At 38.5% G+C, this 24,208-nt stretch overlaps 1 protein-coding gene across 4 annotated transcripts in view; it reads left to right on the plus strand.

Annotated features, from left to right (window-relative positions):
* Positions 1 to 24,208, plus strand: part of tpk1 (thiamin pyrophosphokinase 1) — a 71,257-nt gene that overhangs the window by 38,451 nt on the left and 8,598 nt on the right. For 3 of the 4 annotated variants that reach the window (XM_044339503.1, XM_044339504.1, XM_044339502.1), the window contains exons 7-8: positions 4,417 to 4,563; positions 10,057 to 10,165. In XM_044339503.1, the coding sequence (XP_044195438.1) occupies positions 4,417 to 4,563; positions 10,057 to 10,165 (256 nt within the window). Of the gene's footprint in view, positions 1 to 4,416; positions 4,564 to 10,056; positions 10,166 to 13,062; positions 13,701 to 24,208 lie in introns of those variants that run through there. The other variant, XM_044339505.1, reaches the window with a different exon arrangement.

Consider the following 24,208-nt stretch of genomic DNA (forward strand, 5'->3'; position numbering starts at 1 on the left):
CTCTATCTTTCTATTGTTTCCATTATTAGAATTTTTAAGCTGCATGCTGAGTGTAGCTCCAATCAGTGCCGAGTGCCCCAATCACTTCACATCTCTAAGCTGATGAAAGACCATGGAGAAGATGCTTGCAGACACACAAACATACACGTCATCTCATATGCATACAGGTTGCCACATTGTGCACTTTCCCTCTGTTTTTAGGTGCTAAGAGAAGATACACTTTGTCTTTCCTTCTATGGGCCCTTTTTCCCATCTTGGCCAATATTTACTCTGAATGTTTGTCTGTCTGTCTGCTTTGGAGAGATAGGAGCCTTGCAATCAGTTTTTGAAACTCTATAAGAGTTGCTGATGATGACTTTTTGTTTGTTTGCCAGGATTTTTCCACTTTTCTTTACCCACTATGACTCTTATTTGAACTTTTGTTCCCTTCAGCACTTTGGGAATGGGCGAAGGTTATATGAAAGCGGAACTTTTCTAATGATTTAATATCATGCCTTGGCGTTTTTCCTGTTGCTCACCTTCACTAATTTCCATCCACTTAGCCTGTATAAATGAATTAAATACATAGATGAAATAATAACTGGGTGATTTGCAGGTTACTGAGCATTGTGCTTGCGTTTGGGCTGTTTAAGATTCACCATATTAGCCCCTGAATGTTTTCCTCCACACAGCTTAGCGCTCGATTTAGAGAATTTATCTCATATTGTGTTGGGTGAAATCCCAAAGAATAGTATCAGAGGATTATGGTGGGTGGATGTGTTTGTGTGGATATACATATATATATATTTATATATGTGTGTTTGTGTATACACGTCTGAGTGTGTGTGGATAGAAAAGTGTCTATGTATACTTGCCTATCTATATCATGCATGAATTTGGTAAAGGCTGGCTTGTGTGTGTGTGTGTGCAAACAGTACCTGTTTACATCTGTTTTTCTGGGTACTTGTTGATATGTGTGTGTTTGTCTGCTTGTCTTCTCGCTGCTCTGTCCTAGTTAGCTTCCCTCTCCTTTGTTCACTGTTGCAGTTATAATGAGCACCACTGTTTTCATTTTCTTCTCTCCTTCTCTGGTTATCTGTTCATCATCCCCAATAACTGTATGTGAGTTTTTGTGTTGATCTGCGTGCTTGTGTCCCTCACTCTGGTTCCCTTAGCCAATAAGGAGGGAGATCTGTTGAGCCAGCTTGTTAAGTATTCCTCATTCAGTCAGAGATTCTCCTTGCCCTGCTAGTTTTTTTTTTGTATTTTTTTTAGGAAACAAATATGAAATAGGCACAAATAGGAACAGTTATTTAGGGTTTTGTTATGCATGGCGGACACAACAGAAGTGTTGATGGAAGGTGGAAGATTCAGCAACCCTAAACCCTTTTTTCTAGTCATTGGTCCTTGTTCTGTCGCAGCATCCTTTATTTTCTTTGATCTTTTCTCTCCTGGTTTTGGTGACTTGCTGTGAATTTTGAACTGACTGATACTCTGCACTGATTCCGTTCACTGCTGATTTGATTCCACCCTTCTCTTATTTCTCTCTCTGGTAGCAGCTTTGGTCCTTTCAGGGAATCCTTGTGGATAAGAATTTTTTCTTGGGGAAGTATTAATGAAGGCAGGAAGGACAACAGAAATTAAAATGTTCGATGTTTGGATGGATTGACAAAATGGCCAATCCTACATAAGACTAGGTTTAGGTAGGAAATATTTAGAAAGACATTTCTGTGTTTGCTTCCACCTGTTTGCAGTAATATACGAATGGAGCTCTTTGTGTCAGTGAGTGCATATTCCCACTTTTTATTAAATCACAGAAAAGTATTTGACTGTAAGATGTTCATTTTTTTTCTTCATACCCTCTCTCTCTTTCTTTCTCACCCTCTCTCTTGCAAAGGTTTTTTTTTTTATTTTTTATACCAAGTGTTGTTTACAGTTTAGGCAATGCCTCTGCGTGTGCATGTGGGGGCGTCAGCCAGATGTTGAAATAACCTCAGTCTCTGCACTCAGTTTTGTTTTAACTCTATCCCCTGAGGGAGGAAGATAGTTATGATGCGCTCTCTTTGGTAAATAGTCCTTTCCTGTCATGTAAAGCAGCTCTAGTACATGGCTGATCTGAGCTCTTTTACCTGCTGGGAATTTTTGAATATATTGAAGTGATAGCTGGTTATTGAAGTAATAAAGGTTAAATGAGAATGCATTGGAGCAAGTATTACTACACTTGGAAATTAAAGAATCGTTAAGATAGGGGCACCACCTCCATTGATAGATTAATTAATTAATTAATTAATAATTAAAAGCAGAAAAATTGCCCCAGACAAAGAGTTGTAAAACTTCATATAGTTGGGTTTTGGAAGAAATAGGATGCTTGGCGCTCTTTTGAGGGACCTCATTAATTATTAATTAATTCCTTTGTGTGGAGAGAAAAACTGACCCTAAAATAAAAGGGAGATCATTTTAGTCCTATAGAATATTTGAAGACTATATGTGCTTGCAAATTGAGTACTCACTCATTCTGTTGTCAATGCTGACACATCATTAGAACCAGTGAGAAAACACTTAGAAGTTGCAATATTGATTGACCACAAAATACAGAATAAAATCAATAAACCATTAATTCCCAATCTGTAATTAACAAAGGCAGGAAGGACAACAGAAATTAAAACAGTTGATGTTTGGATGGATTGACAAAATTGCCAGACCTTGTGAAGAAAAAAATTCCTACTTCAGACCAGGTTTAGGATAATACTTTCTTAAACCTATCAAGAAAGCATTATCCTAGCAATCGAACCATAGCTAAATAATACACTTGCACTGGTTAATATCAAATAAATCAAATGCAATATGTGTGACTCATAATTAACACATTTTCAAACATCAAACTAATTTATAGTTCTAAAATACAGTAAAAGTTAACATTGGTTAGACAAGTAAAGAGTTTGCACATTTATTAGCATTTTCAGACCAATTCAGACACTTACTGTGCTTTAAAAAACTTAAGAGATGGTAAGCTAGCAGAAGAAGGGAGGGTGGTTTATCCAGGTTCCCGGGGGGTCTTTTCCCTACAGCTACTGTATGTGACCTGCTGGAGTTTTCTGTGCTGTAATTTAAATGTGTCGATGCATGCTTATACATACACAGCTGTTGTTGTAGGCAATATGATCTGGCTGATTAGTAGCTGTTGTGGTAAGAGTAGTAAATTCTAGTTAGAGTCATTTTACCTCTTATATATTGTCTAATTACTTATTTGTGACGTGTTGTTGTAGTGAAAACATTGAAGTGAAGTGTGTATGATTGATTATATTTGGGTTCATTTCCTGTGCTGTTGTGACTGTCAGTCGTCAGCCTCTGACAGCGCCTCTGCTACTAGACTCTGTTGGGCTTTAAGGCTGTCAACGCTGGTGCTTGACTGCTAGGGGACTTCCTATAAGTGCTGAGAGCTGTAAATATTGTACTTGAATCAATTGCTGGCTCCAAGTTAAGAAGAACCTTATCTTAGCTCTAAGGTTGCAGAAAATAGTATTAGTTGAAGTAATTCACTTAGCTTACTTGATTTGCTATTAACATGTTCACCTCTTAATTTAAAAGTCAGATTTTTTACCATTATTGTAATGGCCCAAATTCAGTCTTTCATCCACCACAGATTTTTTATCTGTTCTCCATCTCAGTTCTTTCTCTAAGCGCTGTGTCCTTGTTCTTTTTTTTTTTTTTTAATACTTGAATGAAGCTAAATGGCTTGTGTTGTTGTGCTTTCCTGTTTGTTTTTTTAATTTGTGTCTTTGTTAACACAGTAAGGTTATAGTCTCATTTAACAGATTTTTAAAAAATTTTTTTTAGTAAAATTTAATGATGATTACAATGTGTTTTTGATGCATCTAGCATCACCATTGTAAAGCCTCCATCATAATGTGTTTACATTTTCACTTATAAATATTGCTCATAACATATATACATAGAAATTTCAACCAATTCCCACCAAAAGCAATTCATTTGGGTTTTTACATGCTATACCCAAACTCACAAAAACTCATTGTGCAACTGCAACCAAATTTACAGTATGTGAGAGATACACACACTTCATCTGGGCGATGTTGCAAAATTTTATGGCATTTCACCTATAGATGGTCATAGAAGTACAATAAATTTAGTCATTACTAAGTTGTCATGAGTGATGTTTTTTCTCCAAAAAAGGGGCCATCATCAGCATATTTCGTCCATCACCATGTGTATGATGCAGTTTTTTGATGCACAAACATTTTTTTTTAAATTTTGTTTCCTTATTTTCTTTCTCTTTCTGCAGCCACCTTTGTCACCTCGCCATAAACTGAAACTGTTACTTTCCTTCAGTGAAACAATCAAGAGCATCCTGCCAGAGAACCAGCCCAGTATGTCAAACCATGATAGTTTTCTGTGTCTTATTAAACTCTGTCTATCCAGGTGGACGCCATAGTGACACTGGGCGGTCTGGGGGGCAGATTTGACCAGACCATGGCATCTGTTGAGACCCTCCACCATGCCCTGTCCATGACACAACTCCCCCTGTTGATCATCCAGGGGACCAGCCTGGCATATCTACTAAGACCTGTGAGTGCATTGTAAACACAAACTTCTAAGCCTTCACATGTATGTGTAGACATACGAGGTTTCCTACTGTGCAGCTAACCTGTTTCTGTCCTGTCATTTGTGTTCTGTTTAATTTCATTACACATCTGATTAAACTGGTTGCAGCAACAAATGTCAGTCCACTGGTAGTTAACTTTGGGTTAAGTTGAAGGTGGGCTATATCCATATTTTCAAGACTATATAAAAGCTAAACACAAACACACAAGCCCACAGTTAATTTTCACCACACTAGACTAAAGTCCTGCTCTCCTGCCTTAACCTCTTCCACCCCACCCCTCCCTACCATAAACCCATTTTTGTCTTTTTTAGGGGTGGGTGGACAGGGGATCTTTAGGGTGAGATAGCAGGTCAGCAGTACATGTCACATATGTAGAAGTGGTATAGGCTACATCATCTGAAAGCTGGGAACCTGAAGATTAATATGAGATGCAGCTCAGCACTGTGTGTTAAGTTTTTTGAGTCATAAATCTGTAATAAACATTGTGTTTTGGTTAGGCACCTATTCAAATTTTGATAGTTTAGAGTGTATAAGGGCTTAGAACATTATGATAGAAGTATATGATGACCATTCCCATGCTCAATTATGTCTCATAAGTTGTTGTAGCACTTTCTGGATTAATGCCGTTAGTTAGACAGATTTGGTGTAAAATTTAACCATTTTTGGCCACTTGAGAATTGATTAAAAATGATCAAAAATCCAAAATACCACATTGAGACACCAACCCCTTGAGGATCACCATAGAATCATAAAATGCTGTGATTTGGTATCAAAAACTTTTGACATATGGAGATTTCTGTAAGAAATGCTTTTTTCGGTGATTGGATGGCGAGCACTTCTGTTCTGGAAATTGCTCAGAAACCCCCTTATTGTCAATATACCTAGGAAAAGCCACACATCCCCTGAATGTCCTAGGCCTCTAGTTTGTGGTTGTAAAGTTTCATGAGTTATCATAGAGGTCACAATAGGTCATTTTATACAGTGAGGCCAAGTTTCATTTTTTCACTACATTGAAATTAATACTGTGGGGACTAACATCATCACACATGAATACCATTGGGCTCACTGAATCCACAAGAGTCTCATCTTTCCAGTCATACCAAATTTATGCAACTCCAAGACTGTTTAGAGACCCCAGTATGCAGAAATATTCAAATACACCATTTTTAGAATAGAAAATAGAAAATAACACATTTATACTGCATGCAAAAAACTGCATGATTTTTGCTCAAAACTGCATGGGATTAGCATAAAGTGGGCATGTCAGTAAAGGGGAAATACGTGGGTACCCATAGAATACATTTTCATTGAGATGTCTTGAGCTGAGAGGTCAAGGGACCCCTTTGAAAATGGCCATGCCAGTTTTTTCCTCAACAAAATTTAGCTTAACTTTGGAGCGTTATTTAGTCCCCTTGCCAACAAGCTAGCATGACACGGTTGATACCAATGGATATCTTTGGTCATCTAGTTTCATATGATAATAGAATCTTCACTCTGGGTTTAAAAGCCCGCCACAGCCTCTGAAAGACATAAATGTCGGCGGAGGACCCCAGCATCCTTATGGAGTTTAAGAGGTTAAAATCTCCCACCCTTTCTAATCATCCCTCTCCTGGTCCTTCTCTTCATTTTCTGTACTCTCTAAAAGATGTTCTTTTCCTTGCTCTGCTTCCACCTTGATTGGAATGTCGAACACTTTGTTTCTGCGTTAAGTAATCAAGAACACACACACACACACATACATAGGCACACATACTTCTCTGCTCTTATGGTGCCCCAATTTGCTGTTCTGCATGAGGGAGAGTGAGTCTCTTTTGATGCTCCCAAATTGTTTTTCCTCAATGCCAGCCACTTTCTCATGCTCCACAGTTGATTGAGTTTACAAGTGGGGCCGAGGAGCTGCCATTTGGGACACACACTGCTCTTTTTTTTTTTTTTTTCCCCCTGTGTTGTTTATTTGCGAGATCTTCAGGACAAACTGTCACACTTCCTGATGACACCTTGTAATACGTTAAGTAAACCTCTCTCTCAAGCACTCCCTCCCTAGTTCTTGTCATTATTCCAAAGGCGCGTTGTCATTTGCTGCTTCATACCTCGACACCTCCAATTAATCTTACTTCAGTGAGGGTAAATTAAGCTTGTTTGTCAACGCAGCTCCAATTCGCCAGCGGCTGATGAACACAGACGCCTGTACATGAAGGTGAACGTAACCTTCGAAAGGCCCAGTGCTATTTGTTCAAGTTACATCTGTAATTGAAGTGTTTACAACTTTTGCCAAATATACTCACCACCCGTATCCCATGCAATCACGGCTTTGTTACGTGCTTAGCTTTCCGGATTTCGGTGGTACAATCAAAACATACAGACTCGTTCGTGTTCTGTAAGCAATCTGACACATACACACGCAACAAAGTAAGACCGGAGCTAAATTAACAGTTTTGTCCATTTTGCTAATCTGACACCTGGAACATTTCACCTGGAAATATATCCAATATATAGTGTTAAAGCTAAATTCAATATTTAATGAAACCTCCATATTTTAAAAAATCAGCTTAGAGTCAAACATGCGTGTTTATCTCACAGTGTCACAGACATGCAGTGATTAACTCAGGGTTGTGCCTGTTTGCTTTAGCTTTTGTGTCCCAGACGAGGTGTCAAAGCATCATTATGCTATCTTTGGGAAATATGCAAAGGTCTTGTCTTTTCTATAGCTGGCTCAGGGCGTTGCATAATTCTCATCTCTTTTATTAAATTATGGGTGGGGACACTGCAAGAGCTTCAGGCTTGTTTATTTTGTCCTTACACAACAAGAAGATGTTTTAATCAGTCTAGGTCCCAAGGTGACGCTAAATTTACTCAATATAGATCTAACAAAAAAAGAAACTTCTGCTGAGTTCATCTGTTTTGTTTGTTTTTCTCTTTCTGCCTGCTCTACCGAGTCTTGATCATGTGGCAAAGCAAAGCTACACTTAGTCTAGTTAGTATCCCAGCCTCTGCGAAAGCCTTCTCTGTGTTGCGATAGACGATCCACAGCACTGTGTCAGCCCAATCTGTGCTATAAATCATTCTATAAGCACACACACTTCAGGTCAAATGTACAAGCTTGTTTACCTGATGCCCTTTTGAGGAGTGAAACTTGTCAGTGCAAGAGCTGATTTAAATGATTAAGTGTAGCACCTGAGGTATGTTAACTCACCCCAACTTCTGCTGCATTGGAGGAAGTTGGAAAAGATGTGGCATTCAAACATAAAATAAATATGAAGCAAAGAACCAAAACAGGATGGTCTCTTGTGTACTGAAATTAATAATTAAGTGTAAAAACAGCGAGGAGAAAGTATCAACTTTGTTTCTAGAAATCATATAGAAAAAAATAGTAAAATTATTTCCGGAATGACTTTAATACCCTTTCTTATTCGCTTCAAACATAATAATTAGTTGTTTTCTTGTCTCCTCTTCTCAGAGGGTCAGGTTCAGATGTTCAGCAGCATGCTTGTTGCACTTAGAAACCCAAAGACACGCTGAAAAGTATCTCAGCAGATGGTATTTTCACAGAGACTGGACCATAGATGATTATGGTAATTATTCTAATTCCAGATCGCATACACATGCAACATTTTTAGGAAAACACATGTCATATACAGATACTCTTAATTATGTTATGAAATATTTTATATGTCTCTCACTAAAATAAACAAAGATGGTGAACATCGTAAACACCTGCTTAGCATCAGCATGTTAGCACTGTCATTGGGAGCATGTTAGTATGCTGACGTTAGCATTTAGCATGGCTGTAGACTTGTTTTATGTTTATTATTCCTAGTTCTCCATTATTACCATGCACTTAAGCCTGTTTTCATATCACACCACCTACAAACTTATTTACTTTGATTGGTAGCATCAATAATCTATCTGCCCTTTGTCTTTTTAAATGCAAAATTTTACAATTTAAAAAAAAAAAAAAAAAAAAAAAAAAAAATTAACTGTACCTCAGTCCACAACCAAATTGTCGTAGACTTAACACAAATGAAATATGACTACATTTAAACAAATTATAACACATGTGTTAACATTATATGCATGGTTTTCTCTGCCTCATACTTCTGTAGCTTTGAGCAGATTCAAAAAGTCCTCAGGCCACTTCTAGAGCTCCATCTTTATCCCTCTTCTTCTCTATGTTTCAGCTAAAATGTTCCTACCACAGCCAAGCTACCAGCTAGCTCTACGACCAAAGGAATGTATATTCTTACACTAAGTTGAGCCTCTCATCAGCTCCCGGCCTGATGTGGCCTGCGTGTTTTAATGTGTAGGGGGACATACATTTGTTTTCCCTTCTCTCTGTTCCTCATACACACACTCACTCTGACACACTTTCACAAAGAGACTGGTGTTTATGTGTAGAAAACAACCTGAGGGATGTTACCTGAACACCAAAAGCTCCAAAGCTTAAAATTTTCCTTCCCCGTTGGCTCCACAACTTCAGGAAGCCAAGCAAATGAAACTCTTAAGTGAGTGTGCCAATGTTTGCTGTCTCTGTCTGTGTGTGTATGATCCATTTAGATGATTGATCTAAATTCTAGCTGTCAGTGATTTTTGTCTTTGCTTAGGTATATAGCAGATTGACTCAAAGTGTTGATGATACATAATTATCAAATTTCATGTTTTCCTGCAGATGCATTGCTTCTCTACAAAATAAATATATACACTGTGAATGAAAGAAACTTTGTTTTGACCTTTTTATGTTCCAGCATCAGCCTTTATTATATCCAGTGTATTCAGAGCAAAGTCATTATTCAGCCTGAAGAGTCTGACACTGCCTTGGACCTACACTGTATGATGCTCTTGCCTTTTTTCTCCCAGCACAAGTTTCTCAAAGGGATACTGTGACATTTTGAAATTTTGTTCATGTTTATTTTCTTTCTAGAACACTTTAGAAAAATACTTAACTGTACCTCAGAAACATTTCTTCATATGTCCCTCAGACGCTATTGAAGAAGATTTCGTAATGCTGTTCTTTCTAAAGTAATGAAAATTTTAGTTTACATTGTCCATTGACCTCAAGTGAGGTATTCATAACAATTAGTTTATTCAGTAACAACTTGCTTTTCATGTGAAAAGCAGTAGTTAGAACTGTTCTGGTGTGTCAGTGCAAAGCTCTTTTGACTCCTTATGACACTCAGTAAAAATAGACTATAATTCAGAATGGCAAGGTTTCCTTTTTAACTGAGGGTAGGAACTGAAAATGGGTTGCAGCTTTGACAAGAGCAATAATTTATTTTAATGAGCCGTGGTCCCTGGGCGGAGAGGCCAAGTTCCTCATTTGGGGCTTAAAAACTTTAAGAAGTCTTGCCTCTGCATTTATGTTCTCTTTTAATTTTTCCTATCTTGTTGTTTCCAGCCGTCACTGACTCAGGTGTACGCACGAACACATTCATATTCACACTCATGCTGTGTGTCTGCAGGGTAGCCACAGACTGGGGGTAAACACTGGTCTGGAGGGTGACTGGTGCAGCCTCATTCCAGTGGGTGGACCCTGCCAAACAATCACCACTGGACTCAAATGGAACCTGAGTGAGTCATTTTTTTTCATTTTTAGCATTTGAATGATGCTCCACAGCCAATAATTAGACTCTAACTTTCCTCGTTACTAAACTTTGTATCAGCTCAGTAGAGCAGATCCTTTGTCATCTATTCCTCAAATACAAACAATATAAACAAATTGAGCATGGAAGTTCATTTCTGAACTTGGAAACAAGTTAAAGAATCTACTTTTTTTGTCAAACGTACATAAAATATATATGAGAAAATGTTGTAAGTAAGGTTTAAACGGTGGATGTAACCCCTAATATAAAGAAAATATTAACATAAATTGATTTGTTTTTTGCTTGTGAAACCAACCAAAATCTAAAATAACCAAGATACATGTTTGTAAGAGTAATGGCAATATGTAGCTGGAAGATAAGGGTTTCATGCATATAGTAGGGGAGGAAAAGTTCTCAATATCCAGAGACTCGCCGGTATCACATAGCAAATTTAACATGGAGTGCTGAGAAAAGAGCAGCTCCCTTCCATACAAATAATAACAGTTAGCTGCCAATACTGCAAACCCAACTTTAGATTAATGTTCACCAACAACTTCCACTGACTTTTCAACAATAGGTAACAAGATACAATAAAGTACAGATGCTTAATTTGCTCAGTCATAATGAAGCTGAAGTTTAAGCAGGTTTCATATATTGAAAACACTTACATACCACAATGAGCTTTTCATATTCTTGAACATTGTGTGAAAATCTAATCAGACACTCGTCTGTGGACCCCTGTGGTCTCACACCACTCAAAGCCTTATGGCCAGCTGTGTTCTTAATGAGTTGGCACAGACCAAACTGCCACCAGTACGAGGGAAACCTGGACCTTCTGTCAGTGGGGTTGCATAAAGTGTCTGCTTCTCGGTAGGTGTCCATTCTCAGTGTCTGTGAGTGTGTGTGCATGTGTATGTTTCTCTGGGAGTCTGTACACTTGAGCGAGCACGCTTTTGTGCCCGTGCTTGTTTAAACATGTCCGTATGCATGTGTGCGCTCCCAGTCTTGTTTATTAACTTGTTGTTTGTGTGTGTGTTTTTTGATCAGCTACAGTGTATTGTATATTTACTCAGCACACCTGTGAGGTGGCCTTGAATGGTAATGAGAGGGACTTTATGCATGAGAGTCCTATGCAGATTAGCCAGTGATAACAAGACGCATAATTAATGACATGCATATTTAGAAGGCTGGAAGTAATGATTTCCCTCTGGGGTCGGGACGAAGGACAAGAATATGAAACAAAAATTAGAGATATCACTTCTTTTCATGTTTTGACTGCTGCATGTATGACTACTTATAGAGACGGTACATCTTGTAATCTTCACTGACGCCTTTGTTTTTACTGCACAACTATATTTCTGTGTAACGGTTTTCAATGCAACTTACTTGAGGAAGCCCAGATCTGCTCTTTGCCACTTGCGCGTGACACTGAGACTCTTTAGAAGTCCATTGAAATGATGCTCCTCACTTGTGTTCAAAGCCTGTCTGTGATGAAAAATATATGATCTTTCTATAAAGCAAGAGTTTTGGGCTGTCAGCTATTACAGCCTCGCTGGCCCAAAGGAGACTCTTTGCTGGCATCCAGAGCTTGTTTAAATCTTGCTTTAAAGAATAAAATTCTGCAAAGATTTGTGTTGTTTTTATCCAAAGTGTAAATTTGGGATGAGTAGTCAGTTATTAAGCAAACTTTTTTTTTTTTTTTTTTCTGGTCGTTGTCCTCAGGGAGTGTGTTGGATGAGCTGAAATACCCTTGACACAGGTTAATTATATTGTGTGTTCACTTTTTTATGTTAGTTCATCAATTATTTATGTTGTTGTGAAATTAGATAAGATGTAGTACACATGTATGTTCACTGAGCTAAGCTTGAGTTTTCAGGGAGAGGATAAAGTTTTTGTCTTATCAAGTTGTTGTCAAAGTTGGCCTTGAGTTACTGTTATTAAGATTTTCTCTGGAACAGTGTGGAACGCATAGCTAATGAAGTGGCAAAGATGTGAGAGAGAGAAAAAGCCCAATAAAAGTTTAAACCTGTGCATGAGAAAGTAGTTCTTGGCTTCAAATTATGGTATCATTCAAATACAGTCGGTCAGGAGAGAGCAAAATTACCAAAATAAACAACATGAAAATATCTTAATACTAATACTGTATTTGGCCATAATCACTGAATCAAATTTACATGAAATCTAATTTCTCATCACTTTCACTCAACTAGTTAAAGTCAAAAATGTTTAAAATAAACATTACATGTACAAATTCTTTGGTATTTATAATCTCATACTGTAATGCATTTCAGTGAGATTAACCATGTTTTAATTTATTTCTGTTTTAGAATGGTTTCATTGGGAACTAAGAAAAAACACCTCCTTCACAAAGAAAATTCTATTCACCACCATTGTATGATTTTGTCTGAAACTAATAAGCCTATCTGGCTGGACAGTTGCTTAGAAAGAACACTTGGATTAGGCCTTTGAAAAGAAACTAAGTATGAGGTGATGCTGGGTGAATTCTTAGAGCCACGTACTTGCCAAAAGAGCAGTTATCGACAGTGGGTGCAACTAATTGACCTAATTTTTCATGTCAGTATAGATACAGACAGTTGGGGTAACAACCTGGCTTAGTATGTTAATAAAAGCCTCTCTAGCTGCTTCCCAGGGCTGTGCCTATAAAAAAAAGTACATGGGAAGAGTTAGATGAGAATATTGATACTATTCTCATGTCTGTAAGGTAAATGTGTATCTTTACCCAACAGCCAATTAGCTTAGCTTAGCATAAATGTCTGGAAACAAGGGGAAACAGCTCGCCTGGCTCTGTGCAAAGGAAACAAAACCCACCCACCCTCACCTTTAAAGCTCACTAATTATCATGTTATATCTCACTTGTTTAATCAGTACAAAAACTGTAGTGGGCAGTGAGGAAGAGAGGAGAAGAAGAGCCATCTGCAACATCACTGAGACAGTGGAGAGAGCCCATAGATGGCCGTGGCTCAAGAGAGTCTTTGTTGAGACTGCTGTCTAATGAAAGGACTGCACTGCGGTAATGATACTAAAGGAGGGGAGTGTACCACTAAATAATGAAATGACTGCAGTGTAGCAAAGGTAACAATGTAGGAGGCAAGTCTACAATTTTATAATGAAGTGACTGCAATGTGCTAATAGTAATACAGGAGGGTTTATGTGTATAATGATGTGAATGTAATGTGATTGCTAGAAAAATGTCTGGACTTCTGAGTATTTGTAACATTGCTGTCACTCACATACCTAGCTGTGGTAATTCACACTCTCTCTCATTCCTACTGTCCTTTTCCACTCTGTTCTTTCTTCACCTTCTAATTTGCTGTCATTGTCATCCTTTCTTACTCTCTCTCTCTCTCACTCCTGCTATCTCTTTCCTCTCATTATTAGTTGCCGTGACAGCTGAGTTAATTATCACCTTCTACATGTTACATTAATACTCACTCATCAATTGTAAATCCCCCCCTTAGGAAACTGTCAGTAAATACTGTCATCGTGTGTGTGCACTTACTGTGTCTTGTTGTGCTGATGCTTGTGTCTATGTGTCCATATGTGTCTGAGTTGGCATATGTGTATTTTACAGCCCATCCTCACAAGAATATTCAAGGTCAAGGTAAACTTTATTATCTCAGATAGTGAAATCCAGGTGGTCAAGGTGCAGAAGTATACAAAGCAGTCAAAAAACAGATATATTTAATATATATATATCATATATATAATACAACTATACAATATGCAGTCCCCCCTTCCTTCTCCCTACCACACACACACACACACACACACACACACACACACACACACACACACACACACACACAGAGCATTTCCAAGCACCCTCACTCTAGTAGACACTGACATACACACTAACGTAGAGACAGATAAATACTACATGATCCCTGCGAAACAAACTCTGCATCAGGATTAGAACCAACTAATAAGATAAAATAAAATATATCACACCATACAAGTGTTGCACAAGGACTACCGTTGCATATAACCCTGGCCAAAACATCATTAAATCCTATGTTTTGTACTGTCCCTCTCATTTAACAGTCCTGAAGGAACAAAGGACTTGCAAAACCTGGTTGTTCTTATTTTCCTTTGCAGAATCTTTCCTTTGCTCCGATGGTTTAGTTGGAACCTGTTGTGTACAGGGTGAGTAGGGTCACTGAGGATGTGCTGAACCTTACTCATAATGAGGTCTTTACAAAACTAAGCAACTGACATCTGGTCACACCCAGTGACTCTTCTTGCCATCTTGATTATGCACTGCTTATTTTAGTCTTGGCTGTGCATGTTACCAAACACACAAATCAGGCCAAAGGACAAGATGCTCTGAAGTGTAAAACAGATGCAGGAAATACGGATCAACATTAAAACTGTACAATGTTTGCAAGAAGAATATTCACTATTTCAGTTTTTTGACCTTCACAGTAGCACATTCATGGAATATCAACTGGTCATCAATTTCCATCCCTAAGTATTTATGTAAGTACAAACTCTTTCAATGGGTACATTGTTGACATTGGGGAGTGGGACTTCTCCTCAACATCTATAATCTATTACCATTTCCTTTGTTTTAATTATGTTACCCTCAAAGAAATTGTCAGAACACCATTTAATAAAGTTCCCAACCTCTTCCTCAAAACCACCCAAAGATGAGTTGTCAGGCTTTAGGAACCCCACGAAGGCTGTGCCATCTGCATGCTTAAAAAAGGTGTGGGTGGAGACTGAAGCTCTACACTCATTGGTGTACAGTGAATACAGTAAAGGAGACAAAGCTCCCTGTGGGGACCCTGTATTTATAGACTTAGGGGAGGAAATAGCTGTGTTGAATCTGACCTGCTGGGTACGATTCAGGAGAAAATCATTAATCCATAGAATGAGCCTTGGATTTACCCCAAGATCCATCAGATTGCCTACCAGCAGGTGGGGTTGGATGGTGTTAAACACACTGCTAAAATCAACGAACACAATTTTCACAAGACTGTGAGGTTGTTCCAAGTGTTCGTATATATTGTTGGTAATTGTCAGCAGTGCATCCTCGACCCCCCACTCTGCCTGGTATGCAAACCGATAATGAGCCAAGAATGGTGAGACTTCAGGGAGGAGATGTTTTAACACTTCTCAAAACACTTCATAGGTACTGAGGTTAGAGCAACTAGCCACAGGTCCTTCATCTCTTTGGGCCTACTGTTTTTGGGTACCAGTACAATGAGAGAGTGTTTCCACTGGTCAGGGAGTGCCCCTGTGTCCAGTCAGCACTGAAACAGCCTTTGGAAAGGAGATGCAAGTGAATCAGCCCATCACTGCAGCCCAGACCTTACAGCCAATGCCATCTGGACCCTGAGATTTGCCAGTGTTAACATGTAAAAACTGTTTCTTAACCTCATCCAGGGTAATTCTGATGTCACTAACTGGTAAACTTCTGACTTTATCAACTGCCTCAGTCAACAGTGTCAAATCTACAATAAAAACAGTTCAGGTCATTGGCAAAGACAGAAATCATTAGCAACATTCATAGTGTGCATTTTAGGTTTATAGCCTGTAATAATTTGTAGTTCCTGCCAAGCTTTTTAGCATCATGGTTAAAAAGTGACTGCATTTCATCTTTACAGGCAGCCTTGCACTGTTATTTTCTTCTCAATTCTATTCTGTACAGCTTTCACTTCCCCTTTACTGCCCCCTGATTTGAATAAGCTCTTTTTTTGGTTAAGCAGTTCTTTCAGTTCTGGGTTGACCCAAGGGTTGTTATTTGGGTAAAGTTGTACCATCTTCATCGTTCTGGAGTGCATTAATACGGCCGCTAGATGGCATAAACATAACTATAGGTTGTTTTTTGTCGGCTGAATTTTAGACCTATATTGTCATTCAATTATGAGGATGTGTTGGTATTTTAAGGTGGGCTGTGGAATTTGCACAATATAGCTCATGGCATTTTTTAATTATATCATTTCCCATTAATGATTTTTTAAATTCATGTTAACATGATACACTCCACCCTTCCAGTTATATATGATAAGGAGACACAGGGATGTCTCTAGAATATCTGCAGGTCCATGTCATCTAGCCAGAGAAACACACAGTATGTTAAGACAGAAACACCCTCATGAAAACACAAGCCCAAAGAAACTGAATGCAGCCTCTTTGTCTCATCTTTGGTGACTAATATATAGTCTTAAATGTTTTTACATGGTCATAATGTTTCTTCTAAGGAAGCATTTTACATGGTTGAATTCATGTGCATTGTGAGGAAAAGTAATTTATGGCCAATTGATCCCTCATCCTTTTTCCCCATAGCACTAATTCCATCAGCACAGCAAATGAGTCATATCATATTTCCTTTTTTTACTGAAAAACTGTTCACTCTCTATGTACTTCTTAGTTCTTTCATCAGTGTTAACCTATTCAACCGACTCAAAACTTCCTGCACCTGTTTAACATTAAAAACCTGCCAGAAATGGTGAGGGTGAAAGCCTGCTTCTGTTTGTTCTTGTTTCTGTGCAGTTGACGTAAAAAATAACTATTTAAGAATTTACTGTACTGTATGTGTAAATACTGTATATACATACAACAGTTTAAATTACCATCTGCCTACTCCTGTGACAGTGAATTGTGTCAGGATGTGTTCTAAAGTCAGAAAACTTGACAGGTGCTGAATCTGATTCTGTAGGCCATGTGAGCAAAAACGATGCCTTGCTTGTTTTTGTTTATATAAGTGCAGAAGCGATAAATGCTTGAGTGAGGTAAAATGTTATGAAGATGTGGTAGAGGGAGATGAAGGTACTGTACAGGTTGACAGGTTGAGTCAGAAAAAGGAAAGCGAAGGAGGGAAAGAAGGGCTTTGGAGAAAGAAGTTAGAATGTTATGATGAGATGACATGAGAAAGAGACAAGGCAGGCATCGCGTTCATTTGATGTACGAGGATGCTGACACACATCAGGAAATGGGGGATTACGGAAAATGTTGGAAAAGTGTGTTGGAGGTTTTAGCAGGAGCTTGTATACACCTACACACACACACATACAGTACAGCCACATACAGTACAAACTCAGGTGTAATGTAGCCAGTTTGCGATAAAGTATTCTTTCCTTTTCTTTTTTGTACAAGAAGTTATTGTACCCTGATCCCTCATCTAATCCTCCCCTTCTGTTCTTACTACTTTTATTGTTCCAATTATTTGATATCAGATTACAGAAGATACCACTGGCGAGGTGTTGTTACAGTAGAGTGAATTTGTACAGCAGACAGGCTTGGAGGAATGAAGTTACTTTCTCCAGGACTCTTCAGCGTGGCAGATGCTTGCCAAGATGTTGGCAAAAAAACTTGCTTCATCTAGTTTATTTATTTTTCCTATTTCATTTCTCCCAACCTTGTACTATTTATTATATACCCACTTCCTGTTGAGACCTCTGACACACTTCTCACTGACTGATGCATGTAAACCTGTCTTTTGTTGTAATGGGTAGATTTGAGCAATCCAACTTGGATTTGCAGTCCTGTTTTTGACCTGGGTACAATGGGTGTAGCACTGCGTGGCTTTGATATGATGGAGTGAACACAGATTTCTCCAATAACAAAAAGATTAGTATTGTAACCCTAGAGTAGGTAATAGCGCCGTCTTATTGCTCTTGCAACCATGAAATTTTCTTCTTCAATCTCTGAGACATTTAAATATGATTGCAGAGTATATTTTCCATTAAGTCTCTGTAGTTTTGCCAAACAATAAAAGGAAATTCTATGAAGTTATCCTTGTTCCCCTGCTTGTTGACAGTTTTCTATATTTATAGCATTTGTTCTGTAACCAGACATCCACCTTCTTTCAAACAACACCACTAAGACTGACGTGATTACCTGTGCTCAAGGATAGTTTCTCTTTCATGCTGCAAACCCCCCCACCGCCGCCCCCGCCCCATCGTCTAACTGTGGCAGCAGTTTTCTTGTGGCCTGTCACATCTTTCTGGACACACTCCAGGCTTCTGCTTCTGGCTCCACTTAATCTGTGACATTTTGGAGCTCTGAAAAAGTCAACCTAGAGGTGGGATGTGAGATGATCTCTATTATCCAGTGATTGTTGTTTCCTGATGTGTTTTTAAACCAGAAATGTAAAAATAATAGTACAGACTGGAGAGCATTAACTGGCAATTCATAGTTGAGAGTCTTACACAGCAATACAGCCGTTAGCCTCCACTTCTCTCCTAGTCAACCTGACTGGTGGCTTGATAACTGCCGGCCATTCAGGGAGTATGTGTCTTGATTATGATATGTAAGTTCAACTTTAAAACTTTTAAATTTGGAGAAAGCAAACAATATTCCAATGATAACTTTTGTCAAATTTCTTATTCTTGCTTTTGTATTCATCCTAATCCATCAACCTCTGCTCATATTACTCTCTCTACTCAGGGGAGGCCAATCCTTCTTTTCCAACTACTTCTCAGTAGTTACATGCTCATTATAAACTTATTCTTTTGCCTTTGTTCTTTTTAGCTCTACTGATCTGTTGCTCCCAGCAGTGCTGCACATTTTCTAGCTTTGCGAAATTGTCCTGATTCAAAATGTCAAGCAGTGCATCTGTTTCTTACTTGAACCATCTGTGGAAGCCATCCTGATGTTTGTTTTTAGGTTCATGTGCCTGTTCTACCTGCATAGAATTCATGTTTGGCAATCTTTAAGTTTAACACTGTAAATGCAAATCATAAACGGTACCGGGGTTTTTCAATTTCACACGACGCATTTCAATCAGATCTCAAAATGAAACATGGCGTGAGTCGGCGTGAGAGAGACCTGACTGTTCACACATGCATACTTTGGAGGTTCGGCCACTGGCTGTTTTTTTGATATACATGCAAAAATGGAAGTGCAGTGTCACTCAGTCCAGCGCTTTAGTACACTGTATCCTGCAAGACGGAATAACAGATAAAATCTCAAGGAAAACAGAGTCTGTAATGGTGAGCAAAATATTGTATACCATGTTAAATATGGTCATTTAGTTCCAAATTACATATTGCACTTTGTTGCAAGCTTAAATAGCAGACTCAAACCGTGTCGCTGATACCAACAATTGTGCAAAATAAGGATGCACTCTTGATTGGTCATGCCCGGGTACATAAACCCAAACCAAGCTTTTGTTGGCCAAGCTCCGATTGTTGATTGGTGGTGCCTACAGTAACACCTTAAGACCCTTGCCAATTTCTTTGCATAAAGTAGCCCTAACTAATACTTTCCCCCTGCTCATTTTCTTTGCAGTTGTGCATCCCATTGCCCTTGCTCTACCCCGCAATGAAAGGGAGGCAGTGGACCGCCCACAGCAAATATCCACTGTAACATTAATCTGACATAAAGGGATGTCATTGAGTCTCCACAGCCATGACAGTAGCAGAGGAGGAACCCAGTGGAAACCACTGACATGCATAAGTTCTGCACAGCGACCCTCTTATCATACTGTGCTAATGCATGTGTGAATGTGTGAATGTTCGACCATCATAATGCCTACAGTTATTTGGAGGTCGGGGTATGCTCTGCATTCCCTCTAGTATTATGGATTTATTTACACTGATTATAATGTTAAGCAGTGTTTGGCATTAAATCTTGCAGAGTCTGAATCATATTCAGCTCTGCAAGCTTCACACACACACACTGATATCTCATACTGAAGCCACTAAGCACTGTAGTTGGGATGTTAATGACCTGTATTATTTTCTGCAATTTTCATCCCCGTTTAGTCACCGTTTAAAAGAACTGTTGCTAACCCATGAATCCAAGGTCATTATGCTGCTTAACGCACACCTACACATTGCTGCAGTATTTTTTTCCCTTGAAGCCTGTACATTAGGAAGACCAAACAGCAGCATCCATAGGTGCAATAAGTATGCAGCAAAGATCCCCTATTACCTTCTGCAAACAATTAATGACAGCATATCCCTATAACAAATACACACAGATCCAAGATAAAGTATAATGAGAAGCACATTCAAAGCTTGGAAGTATGGAAATTTAACCCACTAAGGCCCACTGTTATTGACATTATAACTTTTTGAACAGCTTATGAATCCCTGTATCAACTCACTAACAGCATAATATATCAGTTAGAGGTTGAACTAATTAGCCTATAGTATGTAGAGTATGTACGCACAGTGTAAACTGCCCTAGCATTGATATTCACTGCTTGAAATTTTAAGGTAACATTATCCCTTGACTTAAAAAGAAACCAAGGCGTCATGCTGAGGTTGGATTTTAGGGGAAGACAACAGGAAGAAGCTGGTTACAGGAGGTCAAAAATTGGAGGACACACTCTCTCATTCAAGTGAATGGGAAGGTGTCCAAACTTTTGACTGGTACTGTATATGTAGAAAATATAGGATGATTTGCTTGCACTTGCTGTGTCAGTGAGATACATATAACTTTTTCGGGTGAGTTGGACTTTTAAATTCTCAACTATTTTTAAAAGCCAGAACCTGTTAGAAGGTTCTGTCTTGGCTTAATTTTTAATTTTCTCCTTTGCTTTTATAGTTATTGCTTTTTGTAGAATTGTTCAGTACTTTAACATTAGTGATATGAAGGCTACTTTTAAGAGATAAAACCGTCCATGGCAGTCATTAAAAGGATTTGTAAAAACCTTATTCCTTCATTTACAAAAGAACTCAAGCTAAACAGACACATGCACTGTGAATTGCGGTTATGACAAAGACTGCCTGGCTTTAAGAAGATGACTGAATGTTTTAAATCAAGCACATTGTACTCAGTTTAAATGGGAGACACATTAAATCTGTTGCCTCTGGCTTTGAATGATGGTTTAAGATGGCAATCTTCCATAGCTTTAATGAATGGCTTGTGTATGTTTAGAGTGAAAATTACATTGTTCAAGTCATAAACATCAGAAATCTTCTTATGATCTTTGACAATATAATGATATTTTATGATTTTATGAGTTTGGATTTTACATCCAAATAATGTTGTATCACAGTCCTATCTGAAGGTGTGACAATATTTAGTTTGATCAATGTAGTGTATCATGTAGTGTGGTTCTTTTTATGGTGTTAAAGAGACTTTGTGCTAATGTTTACAATTAACTTTCTAATATTTTAGGAATAGCACATGTGCAATGTCTTATTTTTCATTTTGTCACGTTGGAAGCCAGAGAATTTTGAGACTTTGAATTGAGAACTTCAACTAAACACACACACACACACACGCATCTCTCCAGCACTTTTGAAATACAATGTGGAGCTCAGTCAAAACCGCTGCAGTTTAAACGGCCAACACACGCCTCGGGCTTTTCGTTGTGTCTTTAAACACTCATTTCACATTATGCTTCTCATATGCCGCCATCTATTGGGTTCCAAAGAAGTAAATGGGGGTCAAGAGCTATTGTCAGCAGATGAAAATCCTCCAAGTGTGCATTTCGAGGACTTTTAAATCTTTTAACCGAAAAACTGTATTCCAACAAATAAAAAGCAAGACCCTTATGGACGATTACAGTTATGAAGGTCAGTCACACAATAGTTCTCCGTCGGTGGCCGACAGAACTCTGCTATCAAATGTGTGTGTCCAAGTGTGCGTTATGTGCTGGCGTGCGGAAAACCTCCTTAGTCATTTCTTTGTGACTCAGCCCTCTCCCATCTGACAGCTTAATATTAAAAACCCTTCATCCTGCAGCAACACACTCTGAGTTATGGCTTCTGGCTGGCATGTGTGTGTACGTGTGTGTGTGATTGTGTGCGTTAAAACCTGCTTCGTCATGATGTTTTCGGCTTAGCGTGGATCATAATGAATAGCTGTCATTCCCAAACCAAGTCTTCCTCACATAGCGTGTGTGTGGGTGGGCGAGTATGAATGTATCTTTTCTTTTATGTGCTTGTGTTTTGTTTTAGTGGGAGTGCGTGTGTGTGTGTGTGTGTGTGTGTGTGTGTGCACTTGTTTCCATTGTTCATTGTGCTCTTGTTTGTGTTTCACTGCTTGTTTCCTTTTATGTGTGGGTACACACACACACACACACAAATACATATATATATATATATATAAACATGTGTGTTAGGCATGTGAGAAACTTCTATAGACCATGAACAATCACTGTCAGAGGCTTTCCCCTGTAAGGTTTCCATTCAGCTTGATATGCAAATAAGCTGCTAGTACTCTACAACACTGGTTCCTACCCTGTCCCGTATGACTTCAGCATCATCAGGCTCATACATCCATTCACCACCAAGCACCAAGACACTCATACACACACAGCACACACTGAAACAAACACATGTTGACTGGACAATAAATCAATTGATATTGATATTATGACATAAGATTCAATATAGTTATGTAGTTATCAGGATATTGTTTGTCTTAAATGTTTGTGAAAATGTCTTTCCAGGTCTTAAAACCCACATTAAATGATGAACACAACACCGTCATATCATAACCTTTTAAGTTGATATGGCGAACCAGTTAGCAAACAGTTGGTTATTTACACGCAAAGCAACATTGTCATTCATTTGAAGTCATGTTTCTGTCCACCTAATGAATGTAACTCCAACATTCACTCTCCTTTAGCTCTTTTTTGTGCTCTATCAACTCTTGAGGGAAATATCTAGCTAAATGCTCCACTATGTTCACCAGCTAATCTACAGCTAATTGTGTCTGTTTGCCGCTTGGTGCTGAGCAGGTAGTATATAGGGTTTTTTTTTTTTTATAGCTTTTGCTATAGAAACAGCTGCCTGCTGCAGTCAAAACGACACTATGAAAGCAGTGAGAGCGAAAAAAACAAGTAGTTAAGTTGTAGCCAGACAACTAAACAATGAGCTGAGACTCACTATAAAGCTCCATAAAGCTGAGAAGAGCTGCACAGTCAGGTGGTAATTCTCTGCAAGTTCATCACTACAAGCGACGCCTTTTACATTGCACATTGTTATTGGATACATTGTTATTATAAAAAAAATATCAATTATAGCCACTTTAAAGTTACAATCCTTAACATTTCACTCCTGGTTGATTTGGCCACAGCTGTGGTTACTGGTGGTAACTGCGGGTTGTGGGTTTCTGCTCACCCGAGATCACTCAAACAAACTGAACTCTTGATCTAATTTTCCGCAATCTCTGCATTCCGTTAAGTGTTGCATGTACGCAATTTGAATCCAAGTAGAACAGGAACCATGAAATCTACGATATAATTTGGCAATTACAGAATGCAAATGCATTGAATGGCTATTGCTGGAAAATGCCCACCATAAATAATGTCAAAAATGAAGTCTGATATAATTAAAATCTAAAGAAAGGCTGTGTTAGAATTTTCTGAGCTTATTTTAGACCTAATTAAGTAAATGAACAGTAAATCCACTTGTTCTGTCACCATAGTTCCATTATAAATTACAGTATAGCATTCCATAGTGATATCAAGGTGTTTATTAAGGTGTTTGTCATTATCACCCAATGCAAATTCTCTTCTGATTAAATGTACTTTATCATGTTATACGCAGTACAGTGTCTATCATAATCTAACACTACATAAATTATGATAGAAGACTTGAGATTTATTGGCTACCTCTAATACATAAAATCTGACGTGTTCATTTGAGTCAGGTGTACAGAAAGACACACATTCCATCAATACATTTTACATATTCACAAGCATCTCTTCCCTCTCACTGTCTCTCTCTTTCTCCAACCCTTCCAAATACACAAATAAAGCCTCACCTACACACACACACAAACACTCACACACACATACATACAAGCTATTCCAAACACAGTGAAGCAGTGTATTTAAAATGTCATCAGAATGGTAAAGGACCTTCAAATGACCCACCAGATGGGGTTTGTAAACTCATTCTCCCAGCACTGCACAAAGAAACACACACACACACACACACACACACTTAAAGACAAACGCAACATTTCAAGGCACCGGCGCCTCTGAACGCACGCATAAACACACAAACTGGTGCAGCGTGAGACGAATGGACACACACGTGCACAAATCCAACACAGGCAGGTGCTGAGTTTGATAAAAGGCAAACATGTGAACACAGATGGA

The sequence above is a fragment of the Thunnus albacares genome, chromosome 21 (assembly GCF_914725855.1).
Source record: "Thunnus albacares chromosome 21, fThuAlb1.1, whole genome shotgun sequence".
NCBI classification, from domain to species: Eukaryota; Metazoa; Chordata; class Actinopteri; order Scombriformes; family Scombridae; genus Thunnus; species Thunnus albacares.